This window comes from Schistocerca nitens, chromosome 2 (genome assembly GCF_023898315.1).
Source record: "Schistocerca nitens isolate TAMUIC-IGC-003100 chromosome 2, iqSchNite1.1, whole genome shotgun sequence".
In the NCBI taxonomy this organism is placed as follows: domain Eukaryota; kingdom Metazoa; phylum Arthropoda; class Insecta; order Orthoptera; family Acrididae; genus Schistocerca; species Schistocerca nitens.
This window is the reverse complement of record NC_064615.1, coordinates 415,393,698-415,419,381: the sequence shown is the minus strand read 5'-3', so window position 1 is coordinate 415,419,381 and position 25,684 is coordinate 415,393,698. Positions and strand designations below refer to the sequence as shown.

The 25,684-nt window shown below is 38.7% G+C and overlaps 1 protein-coding gene across 6 annotated transcripts in view; it reads right to left on the bottom strand.

The window, feature by feature from the left end:
• Positions 1–25,684, bottom strand: part of LOC126236284 (diacylglycerol kinase epsilon) — a 200,266-nt gene that overhangs the window by 129,365 nt on the left and 45,217 nt on the right. For all 6 annotated transcript variants that reach the window (XM_049945468.1, XM_049945465.1, XM_049945469.1 and 3 more), the window contains exon 6: positions 11,090–11,220. In XM_049945468.1, coding sequence (XP_049801425.1) covers positions 11,090–11,220 — 131 coding nt within the window. The remainder of the gene's footprint in view (positions 1–11,089; positions 11,221–25,684) is intronic.

Sequence of the window (25,684 nt, the reverse complement as noted above, 5' to 3'; positions counted from 1 at the left end):
CATTAGAACTACTGATGGCCTTGGGAGAGCCAGTCCTGACAAAACTGTACCATCTGGTGAGCAAGATGTATGAAACAGGCGAAATACCCACAGACTTCAAGAAGAATATAATAATTCCAATCCCAAAGAAAGCAGGTGTTGATAGATGTGAAAATTACCGAACTATCAGTTTAATAAGTCACAGCTGCAAAATACTAACGCGAATTCTTTACAGACGAATGGAAAAACTGGTAGAAGCGGACCTCGGGGAAGATCAGTTTGGATTCCGTAGAAATGTTGGAACACGTGAGGCAATACCAACCTTACGACTTATCTTAGAAGAAAGATTAAGAAAAGGCAAACCTACGTTTCTAGCATTTGTAGACTTAGAGAAAGCTTTTGACAACGTTAACTGGAATACTCTCTTTCAAATTCTGAAGGTGGCAGGGGTAAAATGCAGGGAGCGAAAGGCTATTTACAATTTGTACAGAAACCAGATGGCAGTTATAAGAGTCGATGGTCATGAAAGGGAAGCAGTGGTTGGGAAAGGAGTGAGACAGGGTTGTAGCCTCTCCCCGATGTTATTCAATCTGTATATTGAGCAAGCAGTAAAGGAAACAAAAGAAAAATTCGGAGTAGGTATTAAAATTCATGGAGAAGAAGTAAAAACTTTGAGGTTCGCCGATGACATTGTAATTCTGTCAAGAGACAGCAAAAGACTTGGAAGAGCAGTTGAACGGAATGGACAGTGTCTTGAAAGGAGGATATAAGATGAACATCAACAAAAGCAAAACGAGGATAATGGAATGTAGTCAAATTAAATCGGGTGATGCTGAGGGGATTAGATTAGGAAATGAGGTACTTAAAGTAGTAAAGGAGTTTTGCTATTTAGGGAGCAAAATAACTGATGATGGTCGAAGTAGAGAGGATATAAAATGTAGACTGGCAATGGCAAGGAAATCGTTTCTGAAGAAGAGAAATTTGTTAACATCGAGTATAGATTTAAGTGTCAGGAAGTCGTTTCTGAAAGTATTTGTATGGAGTGTAGCCATGTATGGATGTGAAACATGGACGATAACCAGTTTGGACAAGAAGAGAATAGAAGCTTTCGAAATGTGGTGCTACAGAAGAATGCTGAAGATAAGGTGGGTAGATCACGTAACTAATGAGGAGGTATTGAATAGAATTGGGGAGAAGAGAAGTTTGTGGGACAACTTGACTAGAAGAAGGGATCGGTTGGTAGGACATGTTTTGAGGCATCAAGGGATCACAAATTTAGTATTGGAGGGCAGCGTGGAGGGTAAAAATCGTAGAGGGAGACCAAGAGATCAATACACTAAGCAGATTCAGAAGGATGTAGGTAGCAGTAGGTACTGGGAGATGAAGAAGCTTGCACAGGATAGAATAGCATGGAGAGCTGCATCAAACCAGTCTCAGGACTGAAGACCACAACAACAACAACATAGGTTAAACCAAATCAAACCATTGATGTATAGACTCCTATCTGTCATTTTAAATTTTCTTCTTTTCCGAAAGTACTTATATTTTGCTCTGGCGTTGTCCTCATGTACCCACTGCACTTGATAACTTCTGTTGGTTGACTCATAAAAAAAGTAAGTAATTTAAATATGTGTAAAGAATATATTTTTAAGTATTTGTGCTACACAAATACTTCACTGCATGATTCTCTACGGCCTACCTCATGCTGTATAAGTATGACTGCTTATTTCTGTAACAGCAATATTCTTTTTAAGTGGACATTAGCTGCTCAGCCCCATAATTCAGTCCTCTAGTTAAGACGAGGATAAATTGTTCCATAGTAAACTATTTATAATGTTTCACTAGGAATTATCTTGGTGCGCTTGCTAAGGAGATGTAAGCCACTACCATATACGTTACCCAATATTAGCTCACAAGCAGATGCTTTTACAACCTAATGTATACAGAATTTACCTATTTCCACACTTTTTAATTTACATTCATTTTATCCGTATTGGTTCTATCTGACTATGCACGTAATTTATAACCATTTTTTTTTTTTTTGGTTAAAGCCAAATTCCAGACAGACAACAACCAAGAAAAATAGAAGAAATGAAACTTCATGCACAGCAAATTGGGATAGGCTAAGGGCAGTATCAACTTATTTCACCAAAATATCAGGGGAATAAAAAATAAAAACTCACGGAGACCAAATCCAAAGTAAAATTTATGGGAGAATTGAGCATAGAATTTCAAATAGACACAGGAGTACGACAAGGGGAGGTACTGTCCCCAGTGCTCTTCAATTGTGCTCTTGAAAAAGTTGTTAGAGAATGGAAAAAAGCAGGTGCACCAGCACACAGACTGGGACCAAGACGTAAGGGCATAGAATTAGACTGTTTAGCATTTGCTGATGACATGGCACTGATCGCATAACACATTACCGATGCACAGAAACAGCTAGAATTATTACAAGAACAGGCAGCTAAAATAGGATTACAAATTTCATTTGAAAAAACAAAATTTATGACTGACATCAAAGATGCACCTTCTGATCTCAAAATTGGTAATAATTACATCTTTCGAGTAAAAGAATTTAAATATTTAGGTGAATGGATTGCAGAAAATTGTAATGAAAAGAAATCTGTCAGATCAAGAGTCCAGAAAATGGAGACAGCATTTCAGTTAACAAAAAACATTTACAACAAAAAGAGTCTCTCGTGGAACTGCAAAATATGACACTATACAACAGTAATTAGACCCGAAGCTCTCTACTCATCTGAGACACTAAACCTTGAACACAGAACACTAAAAGAGGAATTAGAAGTGAAAGAACGTAAGATAATGAGGAAAATCCTAGGACCAAGAACTAAAGATGGTGTGCATTATCCAAAACCCAATGCAGAAATATATAAAAATATCTCCAAAATAACAGACACAATGCGCATGAGAAGAATCCAATTCATGGGGCACTTAGAAAGAATGGACTCAAGCAGGTTAATGCACAAAATCCATACATTTTTAAAGAACAAAACTACAAGACCGAACTGGTACAAACAGACGGAAAAAGACCTGAGAGAATTAGGGTCTCCAAATCTACATGATAGAAATGAAATCAGAAAAATCACAAACACACAGGGTTTTGAGGAAGAAGAGAGAAAAACTAACCGACATACGTGGTCTACACAACGAAAGCTAGCCCATTCGTTGTTTATGAAGGAATACTGGGCGAAAAGGAAGGCCAACAAATGTTGATTACACATGGTCCTAAGTGATCCATCCGCGCCGGAAAAAAAAGTAGATAAGCTGATAATATGTTCAGATGATCTCAAAAATAAGAATGAGATTGATATACTTTGATCACCATGTAACTGTGGGGATGGAAAATGTCAGTATAAATGGGTATAATTTAGCCTCTTACACTTGTAGATCTAGTATGGGTAAAGGAGGAGTTGCCATTTGCATAAAACAAGGGTATAAATACAGAAGTGTTGAAGTAAGCAAATTTTGTGTTGATCAGCACTTTGAGGTTTGTGCATGTGAACTTCAGCCAGATAATGTTGTTGTGACTTCTGAAATTTTCCCGGCGTATTTCTTCTTCTAATAATTTCCGGGTATGCAGCCGGATCCCGTCGACATTCTGCCACGATATTTCGGCCCAGAGACGTCCGGCCATCATCAGGTGAGTACACAACTACTGAAGAGCCCAGGTGCAGTCGCGGTATTTATGCCGGTTCTCGCGCATGTGAAATGTACTGGCATCCTACAGCGCATGCGTCAGGTGTTGACATGCGCAGCATAGCCGAGTTGTACGTGCTGCCCTCGGTGGTGAAAATAATAGTTCATCTAGTCATTGAGTATCGAATGACACTGTCGATTCCGCTGTGATTGTATAATTTTAATAACAGGATTCCAATTTTTATCCAGCTGAAAGCCATTGTCACGATTTATAAGATTATTGGCAAGACGTATTTCCACTGATTCCTTGATTACGGAATCCCAAAAACCGGAAACCGGGGATAAAATTTTTGTTCCATTGTATTCCATTGAATGTCCCAATGAAATACAGTGCTCTGCTACTGCCGATTTTGACGGTTGCCGCAGACGGGTGTATCTTTCATGTTCTATACATCGTTCATGGACAGTTCTAGTCGTCTGGCGAATATATGCAGAACCACATTCACAGGGAATTTTGTAGACGCCTGCTTTCTTCAGTTGTAAATCGTCTTTAACGGATCCAACCAGGACCTGGTTCTTTGCTGGTGGACGGAAGATAACCTTGATTTTATTTTTCTTCAGTAATCGGCCTATTTTCGACGACACATTCCCGGCGTATGGAAGGAACACAGTTGATTTAAAGTCGTCATCTGCGTCCTCAGTGCGTTGCTTCTTGTTATGATAGTTGGGCATGGCCTTCCTTATTTGGCGAGAAGTGTAGCCATTCTCTTTGAAAACCTTCTCCAAGTGTTCTAATTCTGCGTGGAGAAGATACTGGCACAGTCGTACTGCCTGCGGATAAGGGTAACGCCACAGTTCTTCTGACAAGAGAAGCCTACAACGAGAAGATATATTGTCAGCTAAATGATTCTACGTACCGTAGAATTGAAAAGGACCCAACAAGCCGAATATCAAGGAAAACTACTACCCTTTTGAACGACTGTTCTCTGCCTGAAGAAGTTATCAAAAGATTGAGACCACACAATGCAGTACCACCAAGACTCTACGGTCTTCCGAAGATACACAAGGATGGTGCCCCACTACGATTAATAGTGAGTAATATTGGTGCTGCGACCTATTCTACAGCAAAATATCTGGCCTCATTACTAAAGCCGTATGTGGGTAAGTGTTGCCACCATATACGTAATTCCGAGGATTTTGTCAGCCGCTTGAAGGAAGTTAAGCTTAGCAGCTCGGATTTATTAGTCAGCTTTGATGTGGTCTCACTTTTTACCAAAGTGCCTTTAATGGAATCATTACATCTTATTGGTAACTTATTCAGTGCAGAAATGACGGCCTTGTTTGAACATATACTCTCCTCAACGTACTTTTTATTCAATGACGAATTCTTTGAACAAACAGACGGCGTCGCCATGGGGAGCCCTTTGTCGCCTATGGTAGCTAATCTCTTTATGGAGGACTTTGAGGAGAAAGCACTTGAGTCTGCTGTTTTAAAGCCTACGGTTTTCTGGCGGTACGTAGATGATACTTTTGCTGTATGGCCTCATGGCAGACAGGAACTGGAGAAATTCCTTCATCACTTAAACTCATTACATGAGAACATCAAATTTACGATGGAGATTGAAAAAGAGGGCACTTTACCATTTCTAGACGTGCTAGTACGCCGTAAAGATGATGGGTCATTAGGACATTCTGTGTACAGGAAACCGACTCACACAGATCTGTATCTCCAGGCGTCAAGCTGCCATCACCCAGCACAAACAGCCGGCGTTCTCAGTACCTTAATACATCGAGCGCATATAATATCGGATGATGAAACCCTCCACGCAGAATTAGAACACTTGGAGAAGGTTTTCAAAGAGAATGGCTACACTTCTCGCCAAATAAGGAAGGCCATGCGCAACTATCATAACAAGAAGCAACGCACTGAGGACGCAGATGACGACTTTAAATCAACTGCGTTCCTTCCATACGCCGGGAATGTGTCGTCGAAAATAGGCCGATTACTGAAGAAAAATAAAATCAAGGTTATCTTCCGTCCACCAGCAAAGAACCAGGTCCTGGTTGGATCCGTTAAAGACGATTTACAACTGAAGAAAGCAGGCGTCTACAAAATTCCCTGTGAATGTGGTTCTGCATATATTCGCCAGACGACTAGAACTGTCCATGAACGATGTATAGAACATGAAAGATACACCCGTCTGCGGCAACCGTCAAAATCGGCAGTAGCAGAGCACTGTATTTCATTGGGACATTCAATGGAATACAATGGAACAAAAATTTTATCCCCGGTTTCCGGTTTTTGGGATTCCGTAATCAAGGAATCAGTGGAAATACGTCTTGCCAATAATCTTATAAATCGTGACAATGGCTTTCAGCTGGATAAAAATTGGAATCCTGTTATTAAAATTATACAATCACAGCGGAATCGACAGTGTCATTCGATACTCAATGACTAGATGAACTATTATTTTCACCACCGAGGGCAGCACGTACAACTCGGCTATGCTGCGCATGTCAACACCTGACGCATGCGCTGTAGGATGCCAGTACATTTCACATGCGCGAGAACCGGCATAAATACCGCGACTGCACCTGGGCTCTTCAGTAGTTGTGTACTCACCTGATGATGGCCGGACGTCTCTGGGCCGAAATATCGTGGCAGAATGTCGACGGGATCCGGCTGCATACCCGGAAATTATTAGAAGGAGATAATGTTGTGTTGACATTAGCAACAGTGTACAGGTCTCCAGTAGGAGATTGGGAGCTATTCATAAAAAAGTTTGACTCCCTATTATGCTGTCTGCCAGACAAAAAGAAGAAGTTATTACTTTGTGGTGATTTCGATGTCAACTTTCTAAGCAATTCTGATAGGAAAAGTGAACTAGAAGTGTAGTTAACAACATATAACTTAGAATCAGTGATCAATTTCCCTACACATATAGCTCAGGACAGCAGTACTCTACTAGATAATGTATTTGTACAGCAAGAGGATGTAGAACAAACACATGCTTTCCCTGTGGCAAATGGATTATCTGACCATGATGCACAACTGATTAACTTACAAAACCTAACAGGGCGTACACTTCAGAAACCATTAAGTAAAAGTGTGAGGGTGTTCAAACGGTATCTATAGATCACTTCAGAGAAAGTTTAGAAAATGTAAACTGGGAAGATGTATATAATGAGCCAAATGCTAATTATAAATGCAGCATATTTCTTGATAAATTTATATCCCTTTTTGAACATTGTTTTCCAAAGAAAATTTATATTTATTACTAAATGTAACACCACAAACTTTTCAAAGAAACCTTGAATTACTATAGGTATTAAAGCGTCTTCAGAAAGAAAAAGAAAACTGTATGAGACAGCAAGAACTAGTAAAGATCCAGAAGTAGTTTTACACTATAAAAATTATTGTAACATAGAGAGAAAAGTTGTAAGGAAATCAAGAAATATGTATGTTAAGAGAAGAAATTAACAACTCCAGCAATAAAATGAAATCAATATGGAATGTTGTTAAAAGGGAGACAGGAAAAGTAACCACTGGGGTAGTATTACTGTTGAAGAGAATGAGACCATCTTAACCAACAGTACACAGATAGCCAATGTATTTAACAATCACTTCTTAAGTGTAGGAGAAAAAATTTGTGAGAATAGTTCAAAAGAAAAAGCCAGGCAGTACATGGAAGAGTCAGTGTTGAAAAATTTTAATCAGATTAAGTTTCATCTAACAACCTCTTGTGAAATAATGAAAATTATCAAATCTTTGAAAAATAAATTTTCTGTTGAAGTAGATGACATATCTAACAAGTTATTAAAACAACGTGGACCAATTACAGCTGACGTTTTGAGTCACATATGTAATGCAACACTGACTCAGGGTATTTTTCCAGTCAGGTTAAAAATGCCATTGTCAGGCCTCTCTACAAAAAGGGAGAAACCACAGATGTCAATAATTACTGGCCAGTATCCTTGCTTACAGCATTTTCAAAAATCTTTGAGAAAGTAACGAACTCAAGAGTGGTTAGCCATCTCAACAGTAATGGGATACTTAACAAATCAGAGTTTGGATTTCAGAAATGCTGTTCCACTGAGACAGCAATATACAATTTCATTGTCCACGTAATAGAATCTTTAAATAGTAAAATGTCACCAGTAGGAATATTCTGTGACTTATCCAAAGCATTTGATTGTGTGAACCATGACATTATGTTAGAGAAATTACAATTCTATGGTATAAATGGAACAGCATATGAGTGGTTTAAGTCATATCTACAGAACAGGAAGCAAAAAGTTTCTTTATATGCTCCAAGTGATTCAAAGGAGTTTGCCACTTCATCTAACTGGGGTGAAATTACATTAGGTGTTCCACAAGGTTCGATCATGGGTCCCCTCCTGTTCTTGATATATGTGAATGACCTCCCTTCTTATGTGAAACAAGATGCTGAACTGACACTGTTTGCTGATGATACAAGCATAATTATTAATCCAGTAAAAGAAAGTCCGATAGAAAATGATACAAACAAGGTCTTTGAAAAAGTTATTAATTGGTTTTCTGCGAATGGGTTTGCTCTGAACTTTGAAAAAACACAGTACATCCAATTTTCTGCTGCAAAAAGTATAATTCCTTCAATAAATATAACACATTCAAATAAGTCAGTAGCCAGGGTAGAGCATACTAAGTTTTTGGGTGTACATATAGATGAGAATCTTAATTGGAAAAGTCATATTTTGAATCTCCTAAAGCGACTAGGTTCAGCAACTTTTGCAGTCAGAACAACTGCCAATTTTGAGGATGTAGAAATTAGTAAGCTAACATACTTTGCATACTTCCACTCTCTGATGTCATACGGAATAATATTCTGGGGCAACTCAACACTTAGGCAAAAGGTATTCACTGCTCAAAAGAAAGTAGTTAGAATAATGTGTAGGGTTCATAGTCACACATCTTATAGGCATCTGTTTAAAAGGGTAGGAATTCTTACAACTGCTTCACAGTACATTTACTCAGTAATGAAATTTTTCCTTAATGACATGGACCAGTTTAAAATCAACAGTGACATTCATGATTACAATACTTGAAAAAAGGAAGACCAACACTATCCTTTACTTAACCTCTCTTTGGCACAGAAAGGGGTAAAATATGCTGCTATAAAACTTTTTGATAAATTACCAGATGAAATAAAATGCCTGACAGACAGCAACAATAGTTTCAAAAACAAATTGAAATCATACCTCCTTGAAAACTCCTTCTATACCATAGATGAATTCTTGAATATGAGTAAATAAATCTGGAGATATAATATATGCATTTTGTGCCCTTTAAGGGAATGGGATAGATAATAGAAATATTTAGGTATAACACTATAATGTAAAAAAAATTATAAAAAGACTTGTTTCATGTGTATATTTGACACGTTCCACACCATAACTGTTTTTTGGTGCCATTGATCAATGGAACATGTAACTAACTAACCAACCTTTAAGATTTTCTATCCCTGTGTTAAACGATTTATATTTCTTACCACCAAATGAGATCTTTCAAACAAACTAGCAACCCATTTACTTTAGTCCCCCCCCCCCCCCCCCTCTCTCTCTCTCTCTCTCTCTCTCTCTCTCTCTCTCACACACACACACACACACATACACACACCCTATGCTCTTATGTCATGAATGGAATAGAATGAAATATTTATCATCCTTGCATCATGTTTATCACACAGTTAGCTTCACCAATGAGATTTTGATGTTTGTACAAGCACATTTACTCACAAATACATATGTTCACAAGTGATTCTCATTACACGCCTACATGAAAAGGATACAATTCTCCCTTCCACTTTCGCAATATAGATCTACATACTATTTGTGTAATTACATATTATTTGAGTAATTAAACAGCACACACAAACTTACCTGTTAGAACTAGAGCCCTTTGTTCACTATTTGTGTCATTTGAATTACTTAGAATGAATTCTTCAACTGAATGTTATGCTTTTGTTTTAATTCAGAAGTATATAATATCTGCTGAAATTTATCTGGAGGTTGGATTTTTACTGTTTATGTTATTTTATTGTCTAAGTTCAAACTTAGATATATGTATGACTGAAAACCTTAAAAATGATAAGCCTAGGTTACAGTCATTTCTTGTACTGTGCAAATGTAAATGGATTTGTCTTTCTGTGCTGGCAGATCCTCTGAGGATTTCTGCAAATAGATTTGTCAGCCTGGCTTTATCCCTAGGCTATGGGAATTATATCCACATCTTCCTGTAGCATCCATGGGAACAGCACTAAGTAGGCTTCCATGGAACAGAAATCAACAAGGATACAAATACCAGCCTTGAAAGCCTGAAATGCACAATCACACTTGTGTGTTTAGTACCTGCCCCTACATTGTCGAAGTGATGTGTAATACAGAATGAGATTTTCACTCTGCAGCGGAGTGTGCACTGATATATGATGTGTAATACTTTTTACACTATACTGTTTCTAGCTCCCACAAATAAAAGTAGGCTAGAAGAAATTAAACTTATTTCAGAAGTGAATATGAAAATTTATTCTCAATGTAAATTCTGTTTGGCCTTTCTTATATTGAAAAGTGTATTCAGAAGTTCACTCTGTACTTCAGCACAATTTCCCACATGTGTCATTACTTGAAACCAATATATTTCATGTACATATTTTCAGCTTAGTGTAGATTTCCCTGTGCACAGAGCCCTTGTACTTACAGTTTCTAATAAATACTGTTAAATTAGAATTATTTACTGGTATCTTACTGAGTTTGGATCACAAAAAGATATTGTTAGAAGCACATTAGACTCAACCAGCCTCCAAAGCCATGATCATTAAGTCAGGTCTTTGTGATCGAGCTCGATTCACAGGCAGCCAATTCACGTCACAAAAAAATTTCACTGTCTGTATTTGGCCGGTAAGGGGAGATGAGGTGGTGGCATAAAGTTCCTGATCACCAGACGTTGTTCCACTGTCCTACGTTGAATTTCAAATCTCTCCACAGTGTCTCACAGAGTAAGCCCACATGATACTGTTCATGTCACATGATACTGTTCATGTCACATGAGGACATTAAGCTCAGTAACCCCCTTCTTGGTGACAGAGAGAAGTACAACAAGTGTCAGCACTGGTTTTCACTCTCCCCCTCCTTTCAACATCATACAACACAAACATGACACCACACTATTCACACGCAACCCTTTTTAATTACCTACAGTCACAACACAGCTCTTACACACAATTAGTAAAGGGGGTAACTGTGTGCAAAGGAATAAAACCTTTCCTGATCAGGAAAATTCCTTGGGATTTCCCAGCCAACAATACCATATGAACATTTTTTCCATTGTGTGAAGCAAGACTAGAGAAACAATAAAACAATGCCATTTACAAGATGGTCACTGTGATTACTATTTGAGTGGCAATTACATTTCTCTTACCTGTCCAAGCTGTGGTTTGCATGCTGTGTGTACTGCTCGTTGGCACCAGCAGCACTGCCAGTCAACGAGCCCTGGACCACATCCACATTCATCATCACAAACATCACACACAGCACCAGCTGGCAGGTTTCCTAGAACACAAAATGAGACTACTGAAACTAGTTCACGATTTTAATAGTGTCAGTTCTGCTACGTCCTTTTGTACTCTAAGGTAATACATTTATTTCACTCAACATGTCTCTTACAATATATCTTCAAAAGCAGGACAGAGCTTTGATTAGTTCTATCCTACCCTCAGCGCATCACTGCCATTTGTATGTAATATGCACCTATCACTGCCTACATTAGGACAGACTCTCTCTTATGCTGTGTTTGTATTACTTTCCTACAGAAACCAGTACCTGTATGTTAGAAGTACTGACCCTGGCTGTTGAAACACTTGTCCCACTGTGACTCAAGGTGGTGAATGGCTGTCTCATAAAATTCTGAATGGCTGTTTCATAAAATTCCTGGGACTACGACGTTAACCAGTTCCGCACGTACAACTGGATGTCGTCCTCTGAGGTGAATCGTTTGCCCCCTCAGAGCCTTTTTAAGGGGACTAAAAATGGCATAATCACAGGGAGAGAGGTCCAGACTGTATGGAGGGTGGCTAAGAACCTCCCATTTGAATTTCTGCAGGAGTGCCATGACTGTGTTGGCCGTATGAGGCTCTGCATTGTCGTGGAGCAGAATAACACCACAGGTGAGATTGTCTGCTCGTTTTGATTTTATCGCTTGGCAAAGGGTGGTCAAGGTTTGCAAGTAACTCTGGGCATTCACTGTTGGCCCGTGCTGCAGGAAGTAAATGAGAAGTGGGCCATCTTGGTCAAAGAAGAACGTCAGCGTAAGCTTTCCTGCACTCGCGTGGATGGCCTTGGCTTTTTTTGAGTGGTGGTGACCCTGGATGTTTCCACTAGAGACTTCGTCATTTTGATTCTGGTTCGAAGTGATGATGCCATGACTCATCTCCAGCCACCACTCATGCCAGGAACACATTCCCTTCCTGAGCATAGCACTGCAGATGAGCAAGACAGTGGGGCACCCATTGGGCACGCACTTTGCACATGTGCAGCCATTCTTTCATGATGGTGTGAACACCTCCGACACTCAATCCAACCACAGCATCTATGGCTTTCACTGTCACTCGGTGGTTCTGGGTAATGAGTATATCTACCAGCTGGACGACATCATCGGTAATGCAGTATGGTGTTCCAGACCATGCATCATCGACTATCGACATCCGTCCTTGCCTGAATCGATGAATGTCCATTCTTCCTACTTCTTCCGCTGTCAGAAAACGAACAACATCTCTTTGCTCTTCTGTTGACGCCTCCATGTCAATGTTTGCAATATGACTGGCAGTTTTGGACAATTGATGCATGCTGCTGCTAGCTCTGTATAGTCACGTGATGTGCATGCGTGTCCTCTAGCGACGGGCTGTGAGCTTTAGCGACGGGCTGTGAGCTTCCACGCTCTGGTCGGAATCCCACGTTGTAACACAGGCCACGATACTACCCTCCTGTCACCGATTTGTGTATTCCAGACTGCAGCTCGTTTCTTTTTGCATGGCCCTTATATATCTGGATTCTCTGTTTATCACAGAGACACTGACATCAGGAGGTCCATACAAGACTACCCATAAAATTTAGAAATAACACTGAAAATAACTACATAAAATCAAGTATAAAATATCAGTACAGGCGTATTTAATATGAGGCCAGAATACTGTGGCTGGGTAACTACTTATAACTAATGGGTGAACAAGCCACCATGCAATACACTAAAACCATATACCTAAATTTTGGGAAGGAGTCCTAACATAAGGAGTCCTAACATCACATAAAACCTAAAAATACAAACCACACTCACCTCATTATCAGTTAAAGTAGAAGGTAGATCCTGTGGGAAACCCAGGTCTGCCCTCAGATTGTCATACAAAACACTCATTTAAAAAAGTCGTATTGACAGCTTTGTGCCACATCTTTGACACATTAGTGGTTCCTTGCAGTGTAAGAGAAAGCCATGTGTCAATGGGCAATGTCCCTCTCCAACCCTAATAAGCACTATTTCTTCAGTTTGTCATGGCTGAAAGGAGTTAAGCCACATTCACACTCAAGTTTTCACTGGCTTTAGCTTATTGCCTAACACTGCCAGCCGCTGAGGCTCCATGTGTGTGTGTGTGTGTGTGTGTGTGTGTGTGTGTTTCCCGATGTAGATTCTTCAGCCTTCTTATCTGAAGGTAAGATTTCGGTTATTAGAAACCATGGAAACTAGGAAGGACTTCAGCGATAGAACTATGTGAATATGGAAAGAGGGAAAAAATAGGCAGGTCCTCAAATGAGAAGTAAGAAAGGATATAAATAGAAATGGTTGCTAAGATCGAAGAAGAGAAAGAAGATAGCCCCAAAGACAGGAAACCCTTCCCACCCCCCTTCCCCAGGATCCCTACCTCACAGGTACTTGAGTGAGATGCCAGAGGAGGTTTGGTGTTATATCGTCTCCTACAGAACGGACATTCCCACCTTCACCCTTGAGGTCCCCGAAGGAAATCTTAGCAACCTTATGGAAATGGAAAATGGTGAAGAAACAGGTACACCTGTTTGTGGGGGTTGTCTGAAAGGTGTGATGGGTGTTTTGTGTTAGCCAAGGTTTATTTGCTCTTGTAAACCATGCTTTTATCTACAACACCCACCCCTTTCAAACTTAATACAAAACCTCCCATCTACATCACATTCCACAAAAGGTATATTAGTTGTTCAACTAGTCACACATATTATATTTTCTACAAACATAATATTCCAATGAGTTCACTTTATCTAAATATCACTTTTTACCTGTGATTCTCTAGAACTGTTTTTTATTTGACTGTCATATCCGTTTTTCTAAGATATAAGATTACAGGATAGTTTAAGATTTTAGGAACAAATGACAGAATAGTTTAAAATTTTAAAGGAATTCGGTGTAAGAAAACTATTTTGGAAGAAACACTAAAAACAACTTGGGATCCGATGGTCGTCACTGAACCCGTTAACTCAGAATGTTAACGTCCGTGGGGGATAAACAACTTTACGTCTATTACAGTGTACTTCCCTTTCTCTAATCCAGTTGTATAATCTACTAAAAATAAGTTCTTAGGATGGATCACTGTCGGTACCCAGTATGGTCCTCCATATTTCTGGTAAAATTTATGAGTATCCATCTTTAGTGTCTTTGAAAATGTTTTATGAGAACCAGGTCATCGACTTGGTATTGAGGTTCTTTAGCCTTTGCATTGTGCTTACTTAATCTTTGTTGTGCGTTTTCAATTAAATTTTTAAAAACTATTTCCTGATTCATTTCATAATCAACACTCAGTTGTTCAGGCCAATTAAAACATTTCATTAGAGGTTCTATGGAAGGTTTACCTATAACTTCTAAAGCTGTTAACCCAGTCGATAAATGTGGTAGGTCATTTAGAATAAGTTCAAAGTCTTTAACTTTTGTTGCCCAAAAAGTATGTTTCTCATGACAGTAAGTATGATATAACTTCGCAGTTTCCTTCATTACTCTTACACATGGATTTGATAACTGGTTATAATTGGATGGTAACACCTGATGAATACCTTCCCATGCTAGGAATTCTTTAAATTCATTACTTACAAACTGCGGCCCATTATCTGTAAGAAACCGTTTCAGTTTAGCTACTTCTAGAAAGTATTGTTGTAAATAGTGTATAACTGTCTGCATACTGGCTCTTTTGATTGGATATGTTGTTGTTGTGGCCTTCAGTCCTGAGACTGGTTTGATGCAGCTCTCCATGCTACTCTATCCCGTGCAAGCTTCTTCATCTCCCAGTACCAACCGCAACCTACATCCTTCTGAATCTCCTTAGTGTATTCATCTCTTGGTCTCCCTCTACGATTTTTACCCTCCACACTGCCCTCCAATGCTAAATTTGTGATCTCTTGGTGCCTCAGGACATGTCCTACCAACCGATCCCTTCTTCTAGTCAAGTTGTGCCACAAACCTCTCTTCTCCCCAATCCTATTCAATACTTCCTCATTAGTTATGTGATCTACCCATCTAATCTTCAGCATTCTTCTGTCGCACCACATTTCAAAAGCTTCTATTCTCTTCTTGTCTAAACTATTTATCGTCCACATTTCACTTCCATACATGGCTACACTCCAAACAAATACTCTCAAAAATGACTTCATGACACTTAAATCTATACTCGATGTTAACAAATTTCTCTTCTTCAGAAACGCTTTCCTTGCCATTGCCAGTCTACATTTTATATCCTCTCTACTTCGACCATCATCAGTTATTTTGCTCCCCAAATAGCAAAACTCCTTTACTACTTTAAGTGTCTCATTTCCTAATCTAATTCCCTCAGCATCACCCGACTTAATTCGACTACATTCCATTATCCTTGTTTTGCTTTTGTTGATGTTCATCTTATATCCTCCTTTCAAGACACTATCCATTCCGTTCAACTGCTCTTCCAAGTCCTTTGCTGTCTCTGACAGAATTACAATGTCATTGGCGAGCCTCAAAGTTTTTATTTCTTCTCCATGGATTTTAATACCTACTCCAAATTTTTCTTTTGTTTCCTTCACTGCTTGCTCAATATACAGATTGAATAACATCGGGGAGAGGTTACAACCCTGTCTCACTCCCTTCCCAACCACTGCTTCCCTTTCATGACCCTCGACTCTTATAACTGCCATCTGGTTTAAGTACAAATTGTAAATAGCCTTTCGCTCCCTGTATTTTACCCCTGCCACCTTCAGAATTTGAAAGAGAGTATTCCAGTCAACATTGTCAAAAGCTTTCTCTAAGTCTACAAATGCTAGAAATGTATGTTTGCCCTTCCTTAATCTAGCTTCTACGATAAGTCGTAGGGTCAGTATTGCCTCACGTGTTCCAACATTTCTACGGAATCCAAACTGATCTTCCCCGAGGTCGGCTTCTACTTGTTTTTCCATTCGTCCCTAAAGAATTCGCGTTAGTATTTTGCAGCTGTGACTTATTAAACTGATAGTTCGGTAATTTTCACATCTGTCAACACCTGCTTTCTTTGGGGTTGGAATTATTATATTCTTCTTGAAGTCTGAGGGTATTTCGCCTGTTTCATACACCTTGCTCACCAGATGGTACAGTTTTGTCAGGACTGGCTCTCCCAAGGCCGTCAGTAGTTCTAATGGAATGTTGTCTACTCCAGGGGCCTTGTTTCGACTCAGGTCTTTCAGTGCTCTGTCAAACTCTTCACGCAGTATCGTATCTCCCATTTCATCTTCATCTACATCTTCTTCCATTTCCATAATATTGTCCTCAAGTACATCGCCCTTGTATAGACCCTCTATATACTCCTAACACCTTTCTGCTTTCCCTTCTTTGCTTAGAACTGGGTGATTGGATATAGTTTAACATAATTTGACCAGCACTCTGTGATGACCAAAATGTATGATACCCCTCCTTTTCCTTGTGGAATTGGTCCAAAAAAATCTGCTGCTGTGAGATTGTGTAATGACTTCGGAATAATAGGGTACATTTTGTACTTCACATGGGTATTATTCTCTTTCACCTTCTGACAGATTTCACATGTTATAATCATAGATGCTATCTTACACCCTAACTTCTTAAAATAATAGAACTTATTCATATGGGTTATACACTTTTTGATTCCGAAGTGTCCATATCCTTTATGAACATACCACACAAGTGCGTCTTCCATTACCTTCAGAATGCATAAGTGCCATTGCGTTTTTACGGTATCTCTCCAAAACAAATTATGACCTATAATTTTCCATTTTCCTACTTGATTAGATGGTAAGGAATTCTGGATACACACAGAAAACATTTCTGTAAAGTAAGAGTCATGATGGATATTTTCAGTTACTCTTTGCACCATTTCCTTTACTCGGATGTTAGGATATTCTGCTGATATAAAATTAAAGGCAAAAACAACGCTGGGTCCTTCCATGCATTCAATCCTTCCATTCCCATGGGTAACCTTGACAAATCATCAGGTACAATATTCTTGGAACCTTTTACGTACTGTATCTTAATATCGTATTCTTGTAGGAAAAGCAACCATTGCATTAACCTACTATGCAGTAAACGATTACTCATTAGAAATGATAAAGCTTGATGGTCTGTATAAATGTGCATTTCTGATCCCCATAATAGTGTTTGAAATTTTTGAATAGTCCACACAATCACTAATAGTTCTTTTTCGGTAGCTGTGTAATTTAATTCCTGCTTATTTAGACTATGGCTAGCAAAAGCTATGGTTCGGTGTTCTATGTTATTCAGATCCCACTCTCCTTGGAAAAGTTCTGCAGCAATACCGTCATCAGATTCATCTGTCAAAATTTTAAACGGTTCGCCCATATCTGGATGATGTAAAACGGGTGATTCAACAAGATCACTTTTGACATTTCCAAACACATCATTGGCACCCTGATCCCACGTCCATGGCACTCCCTTCCTTAATAAATGTAAAATTCTCGGGTCATTTAGTTCTTACCCTCGTATGTACCAATGATAGTATCCAGCCATCCCAATCCTTTTAACTGTCTTACATTTCTGGGCTGTGGACATTCTTTGATAGCTTTGATGCATTCAGGGTCTGGTCTAATTGGCGCGCAAAGTACGATTTAGACAGTTTCACTGTAATACCTTTTTCTTTAAATTTTTTCAAAGTTTTGCACAAAGTTAAACAATGTTCTTCCCAAGAAGCTGATAATATCTACATGATAATGTCTACATATATTATCAAGTCCTCCAATAACTCTCTCCCTAGTGCCTCATCTAACGCATGTATGAATACCGACACAGAGATATTAAGTACGAATGGCAACACATTGAAATGATATGATTTACCATCAAACAAAAATGCTGTATACTTTTTGGATTCTAGATGTAATTTTATTTGCCAATATCCCTCAGTCAGGTCCATAGTGCTAAAGAATCTTGCCTTTCCAAATTTGGATAACAATTCATCAATATTAATTGGTCTCTCTCTCTCTCTCTCTCTCTCTCTCTCTCTATATATATATATATATATATATATATATATATATATAATGATTCAGTGCACGAGCGTCTAATACTAATCATACTCCATCTGTAGCTTTCTTTACCATTACCAACGGATTATTCATGAAGCTAGAACTTCATTCTATAATATTATTATCAATCATTTTATTGATTTCATCCCTAACTGCTTCCTTCAAACTTACCGGTATTGGATACGGCTTACAGAAGAATGGAGTGTCATCTTTGATTTTAAATTTACAAATATAGTTGCTAATATTGCCTGGATGATTGGAAAATACTATTTCATACTCCATTAAATTTTAAATAAATCTCGCTTTTGTTGATTGGTTAATATTAGGGACTCGTTACCTTTGTCTTGTATGTCAGTTCGATGTGTTACTTGATTTACACTATCGATCTTTGGTGACAATTTTGCTGAAGCTGTTAATCGCAGACACTTACACTCAGTTGTTTGTTTTCCAATGCAATTATCTGTTATAAACTGCCCCTTTACCAAAACAATGACGACTCTCGTCAAAGTTTAAGATGACTTTAAATTTTAATAACCAATCTAAACCAAATAATACATCTCTATTAATATTTTCTACTATTAATAGTATTTGCCGAAATAATATATCTCCAATATGACACTTGAGTTTCATATCTCACGACTTTACTCTTCGTTCCTGTTATCCTGACTACGTAAACTCCTGTTACGGGCAAAAGCGGTAAGTGCTGTTAAGTCTGTAATGAATTAAAGAATGCATTGGAGATGAGTGATACCTCACTCCCTGAATCTATAAATATGTTAACCTCCACAGTTTCCACTGTCCCTGCTATTATAGGTTATGGGTTATTGGTATCTACACTTGGTTCTTCAAGCAGTAACCATTCCATGTGGGTATTTTGTGGGTAAAGTTAACATACTTATATGGAACAAGGCCTCCTAATGTATCTCCATGATCTGGGCCCCGGCCCTGGATCCAGATCGCATTGCATTTTCCTCATTATTACTAATTACAGGCTGGTTACCGAAAAGAGATACCTCACTTCCATTTTGTACTCTACTGTTACTCAGTACAAATTCCTGAGAAGTTACTGGACCTGAATTTGAAGGTGGATACTTCTGATAATTGTCGTTATGATTTTTCCTGTTGCATTGGTTACTCTTGCTAGGTTTGCCTCATGTTTTTTGACATTATTACCACTATTCCTTTTGTAGGTCGGATTTTCACTTTGGTTCAAGTTTTTGTTGTGGCCCTTATTTAAGGCATCAAGTGCATCTACAAAGGACAACAACTCTTCTATCGTCTTCCACCCACTACATAAGATAACTTTCCTCACATATATGGGTAATCGTCTAATTATTTTTTTTTTCATCTGTGACTTTCAGAATATAGAGAGTTTTTTTTTTTTTTTTCACGATCGTTTTTGATTATAAATCCCAAACAATCTCCTAATTCCTCAGAGCTATAAGCTGTAACTATAAGTGTATTCTCAGATGAAGTGGGCACTAGGAATTATAATTACAGGCTTCACGTTTTGCTAATCACTTTCTGGTTGCCAATATTGTAGTTAGAGAGCCAGTGTTGAGAACGGCAAAAGACAGCATAAATAATAGGAACATTTTTAACAACAATAATTCCACCTGCCGCCGCACATATGGTTAATCGGCCGGGAAATGCAGTGTTTCTACATTCAAACATTTATATAACAGCGACATATTTTTCCACCAGCCGCCCCACATATTGTGCATCGGCCGGGAAATGAAACTGAAACAAACTGAGTAGAAGTGAAAGTGATTTTTAAATATTCGGATTCGCGAGTGAAATGCGACATGCAACTGAGTAATAAAACAGCGATAGTGACGTGTGCATGTGGACGACGCAATTGGATTAACAACGCAGATGGATTGACGGAGCTGGCATCGAGTCGAGCGGCGCTGCCAGCATCGAGAGAAGCCAGTTTCGCCTCACCGCAGTCATCCGCCGGAGCAGCCGGAGCCGCGCCTGCAGTTGCGGGCCACGCTAACACACAACAGCCGTGGGAGTGCCGTCTGCAATTCAGCGGGCTGCGTCGCATCAGTAATCCTGGTACGCCACGCCGGCAACGCCATACGTCGTGCAGAAAGAACTAAGTTAAGTGAAAAGCTGTTAAAAATTTTACTAACCTGCACTAAAAGACTGTCGGCGATGGAACCGCCAAAAGACACTGAGGTTAAACTTAAATCAGAACCTATGTCTGTTGAAGGAACTGTAAATCCAGACAATGGTTCAAGTGTAAATATGCATGAAAATAGTAATGTTGAGGTGAAATATGAAATATTGCTTCCTGGCAGTAGTGTGAAAAGGGGCAATGATTCAATAATAGAGACCCTTAGTAAAGCAGAAAGCAGAAATTGTTAATTTATTGGATGATAGTTTCTCTGATGAATTAAAAATGAAAAAGTCATCAGAGGTGGTAGAGTTTAAAAAGGATAAGTTAGATATGACTGATCAATCAGAAGTTTCATTTAGTTTTGATGATTCTGGTGTTGGAGCTAGTTTTTCGTCACCTGAGTGTGATAAAAAGCCAGCTAGTGAGCAACCCAAAGATACTGGGGCTATTGATTTAAATGTTATATTACAAGCAATAGCTGCCAGTAATGCAAAAATGAGAGCTGAATTAAAGTCTGAAATAACTGAGGTCAAAAGCAGTAATGCTGAATTAAAATCTAATATAATTGAGGTAAATAACAGGATTGTGGCCAGTCAAACCAATTTTAATAAACGATTGGAGGTAATGGACGATACCTTCAAGGCTGGTTGCAATAAGTTAAAAGAGGATCTGGACAGTTTGAACTATAAAATTGATTACAATCATGAGGATATTAAGAAAAAGGTTGCTCAACAATTTTCTGAAATGTATAAAACAGTAAAATCCGAAGTTGCTGAGGTTCGCAGAGACTTCCAAATGGAAGATGCGAAGCTGGAGCACAAGTTAACAGAAAAGATCGAGGCGGAGTCTGAACCGTGCACAGATAGGTTTAAAGATGTTAATATAAAAGTAAACATATGTCAAGCAGAAGTAGACGCAATCAAAACTGATACTACTCATATTGTGCAAAGAGTAGATAATGTTGAAATGAGAGTAGAAAATATCGGTACTAACATTGCTAACATTGAGAGTAAAGTAGCTTCAGTAACTTCTGGTAATGGTAGTATACAACAAGTTGTAGCTGCAAACGCCACTTTTATCGGGTGTCGGCAGTTCTTGCGGTTCGATACAGATAAAAATATCCACCAGCTAGATTTCTGGAACGATTTTGAAGATGTGATTCCACCAACTTGGTCTGAACGAGAGAAAATCTCATTTATTAGAAGCCATTTAGCAGGTGACGCCATGCGTTGGTCAGCTGATGTTATGTTGAAGTGTAAAACATTAGTGGAATTTAAAACAGCTTTTATTAATGAGTATTAGTCTAGTAATAAGCAAAATGAAGTGTTGAAGAGAATTTTGGAGTGGAAAACGCTTCAATGCAGGCAAGGAATCCATTAAAGAGTTTGCTAGGTCATGGATCTCACGTTTGTCACATTTGGCCGAAAAGCTAAAACCTGAAATGATAATACTAGGTCTTGAAGCCAAAATGCCATGGTATTGGCAAACTAGAATTATATCTGCCCCTAGAGACAATCTGGATCATTTCATTGAGTATCTGGAACGTGTTGCTGCCAATGAGGAGCAAGCACGTAATAACAGAAATGCTAATAACAATAGTAGTAATTTTAAGAACGAGCAGAATGGCAACGTAAACATCAGAACAGTAGGTGTTCGCCATCCTAAGAGAGGTAGGAATTGGAGAAATAATTATCAGAACCAACAATGGCATCCAAATGATAATAATTTTGTTCCAAACAAAATTATGCATGTAAACAACAGTACGGAAAGCAATGCTATGCCAGTTAACTATAATGAAAATAAAGGAAACAGTAGTAGGCCGAGGCAGGAAAACTAGTTCCCGTCTATGAGGACACTGGCACTCACCAGGCGGTTACTTTTCCTAAGCCAGTAGTTACAGTAATTGGTAAGACAGATCAGAATACTCAAACTGAACATGTGGATGAAGTGTCGGTAGCATCTAAGGATACAACAGAAATATTAGATCACTCACAGTATTTGACAGATACCGTGTTAGAGACGCTTTCTAAGTGGGAAGAGAAAGAGAAGGCGCAGCAGTGTAATGGTAGGGAAGAGCTACAAAATACTGAATTGTCAGGTGAAGAAGCAGAAGAAATTCATGCTTATATTTACGATGAGGATGATGTGCTCTTATCTAAAGTGCCTGTGCAGGATGTTGATACCGTACTAATAGATTTAGGGCAGGAGGTAAGCGAGAATGTAGAGGGTAGCCTGTTGGGGGTCAATGAACCCAGTAGTTGTGTCCAGTTGTCACTTGAGAAGGAACCCGACGATAATAGTGAAAGTGGTTTAGCTGTAAATAGTGTTATGCCCGGTATGGAGGTGCAGAATCGCTCAGACTACAGTAATTTGGGTCATGTTCAGCAAACTAAATGTAATGAAGTCATGCGGTGTTTCGATTTGAAATTAATAAACCGAATGGAAAAGGCAGCTGAAAATGTAATTCAGGAAACCACTACACACTGTGACCTAAATGTAATGAAGACAGATGTCAATCACTTTAGTTGGAGACAAATCCAAAAGGAACTATTGGATGAGTTTGAGGAACCACCTGTACAAACTAGAATAAACCACCCTATAATAATAGTGAATATGTTGGGTATCAATGTACGTTGTCTCTTAGATAGTAGGTGAGTGCGATATCTCAGTCCTTCTTTGATGCATTACCTGGTAAAGACAAGCTTACAGTAATGAGGGTATCAGGACTAAGAATAATTGGTGCTACTGGCAAGGTGTCAAAAACGATAAAGCAAGAAGCTTTGCTGCCCTTTAACATTAATGGTAATTTAAATGATCATCCATGCTTAATTGTAAACAATCTCAGTATTGAGGTTTTAATTGGCATAGATTTCTTGTCAAAATATCAGAGTGTTGTTGACTTTGAAAGAAACCAGTTAAAAATGGTCTTGCCGATAACTGGAGTAATTACGGTACCTTTTGTTGATAAACATGTTGTAACTAATGATGACAATTGGGAGCTGCCTATACGAGTTCTGAAAAATAGGAGATATTGGGACAAAAGTGTTAATCTTAGTACAAGTAAGCTAAACACAGAAGAAGAAGAAGAAGCAATTATTTTGGACAAAATAGAAGCTAAATTGCAGGAAATCGATAAAATTTCAGCTAATCAGAAGGAAGAACTGAGACAGGATTTAAAAGGGCATCATAAGGTATTTTCAGATCGACGTGGCGTGGTCAAAGGTTACCAATGAATGCTGTAGGGAGGAGGTTGTTCTGTAACCTCTACACAGTGTGGCAGCTGTGCAGTCCCAGCTGTGTGAGATCTTCTTTCCTTTTCAGGTCTCACTCATTCTTCATCTTTCCTGTCCACAAAAATTTCGACACCTTCTTTCCATTACGAAAATTTTCTGAAACTAATGAATGCTGTAGGGAGGAGGTTGTTCTGTAACCTCTACATAGTGTGGCAGCTGTGCAGTCCCAGCTGTGTGAGATCTTCTTTCCATTTCAGGTCTCACTCATTCTTCATCTTTCCTATCTACAAAAATTTCGACCCCTTCATTCCAATATGAAAATTTTCTGAAACCAATGAATGCTGTAGGGAGGAGGTTGTTCTATAACCTCTACACAGTGTGGCAGCTGTGCAGTCCCAGCTGTGTGAGATCTTCTTTCCCGTTTAAGGTCTCACTCACTCTTCATCTTTCCTGTCCACAAAAATTTCAACCCCTTCTTTCCAGTATGAAAATTTTCGGAAGCTAATGAATACTGTAGGAAGGAGGTTGTTCTGTAACCTCTACACAGTGTGGCAGCTGTGCAGTCCCAGCTGTGTGAGATCTTCTTTCCTTTTCAGGTCTCACTCATTCTTCATCTTTCCTATCCACCAAAACTTCGGCGCTTACTCTCTAATAAAAAAACTTTCCATCATGGCTATCCAGCCATGTGTTCTGTAACCATTCTATCCACCGATTAGTGAAGAAAAATACCTAATGTGACAAACCTAATAGTGACAAACAATAGAGAAGTATGACGTAATTAAGATACAAATGTATTTGAGTAACAATTATGTATAGAACCCAGGTAATATAGTAAGTACAAAGTGTTGTTTTATTGGAAATGGTCCCACAATAATATTTTAAAAAGGTATACAAATTCGTGTTCAAGCAGGATCTGAAGTGGCAGTGAAACCTATTGTATGCTGTAGAGCTAACTAATTAATAGTAAAAGAGATTGCTTAGTGTTATGAAAATTATGCAGATAAGTTGTAAGAATAAACTCACATTGTGTAGCAAGGAATGGCAGTGTAACAGAATTGAACAGTGCTTGTGGTTGAGACGTGAAGGACACGTCCCTGAAGTATTTGTAAGGTTGGAGCTGGCCATTATTTTGGTGTAGTGTGTGACAGAACACACCTACACGTATTGAGGTTATGAGTTGGAGGCGTGAATGCGACCATAGGTACCCTTATGTTAGATGAGACAGAGCAGCTCATGGTGTCCTATAGGTTTAAGGAATTTAGCATTACGCTCGTCCATAATTACTTGATGCACTTTAGTGGTAGGTCGAGAGAGACTACCTGTGGTTTCAGCGTCCGATCGAGTGGAAATGGATTGCAACGTGAGCAAACTGATCAGCTGCAATACACTATAGATATGAAATAAATGTGCTATCCTGTGCTTTAAATGTTAATGGAGTGAGTATTACTTAAGTTCATACACTAGCAAAGTAAGTAAGTACATAATGGTAGACACGAAACATTATTTATAGCTCAGCATAAATACACTTCGATGAAGTAAATACATAATTGCAGATGTGGAAATGACACAACAACAGAGGAGCAATAAGTGGATTTAGTCAACTAAACATAGTATGTTTTGAACACTCACAACTGTACTGTTACCAAAAGTTACTCACATGTACAAAGAAGCTGAGAAAACAACTACTAATCAAATATACTCATACTATCTCTAAGAATAAGGTAATCAAAGATGAGTCAGCTAAATAAATAAAATACAAATGTATCAGGAATGTACCGAGCATTGGTTCAGTGTTCCGGCCCAGAAATAATAAATTGATGTTAAATAGGATTCATGATTGTATGCCCTGAGCATAAATTTTCTCTAGTATGTGACTAACGGCGTTTTGAGCCATTTGTTTACCGATTTCATGACAGTCAAGTAACCGTGAGAGTAAAATTAAAAAGGTTCTGTTAACTTTGTTCCAGCAACATATTGAAGGATAAAATGTATATATCCCCATTTCATTGTGACCCACCCTTAGATGTTAAGTGAACAGAGTCTGAGGCACCTTTTTGTTTGTTCAACAGGACAAACTAGATAATGGCAGCCTGGTAGCTGCGTGAAAGCGTCGAGTGACTTGGACACAACTCACAGTGAC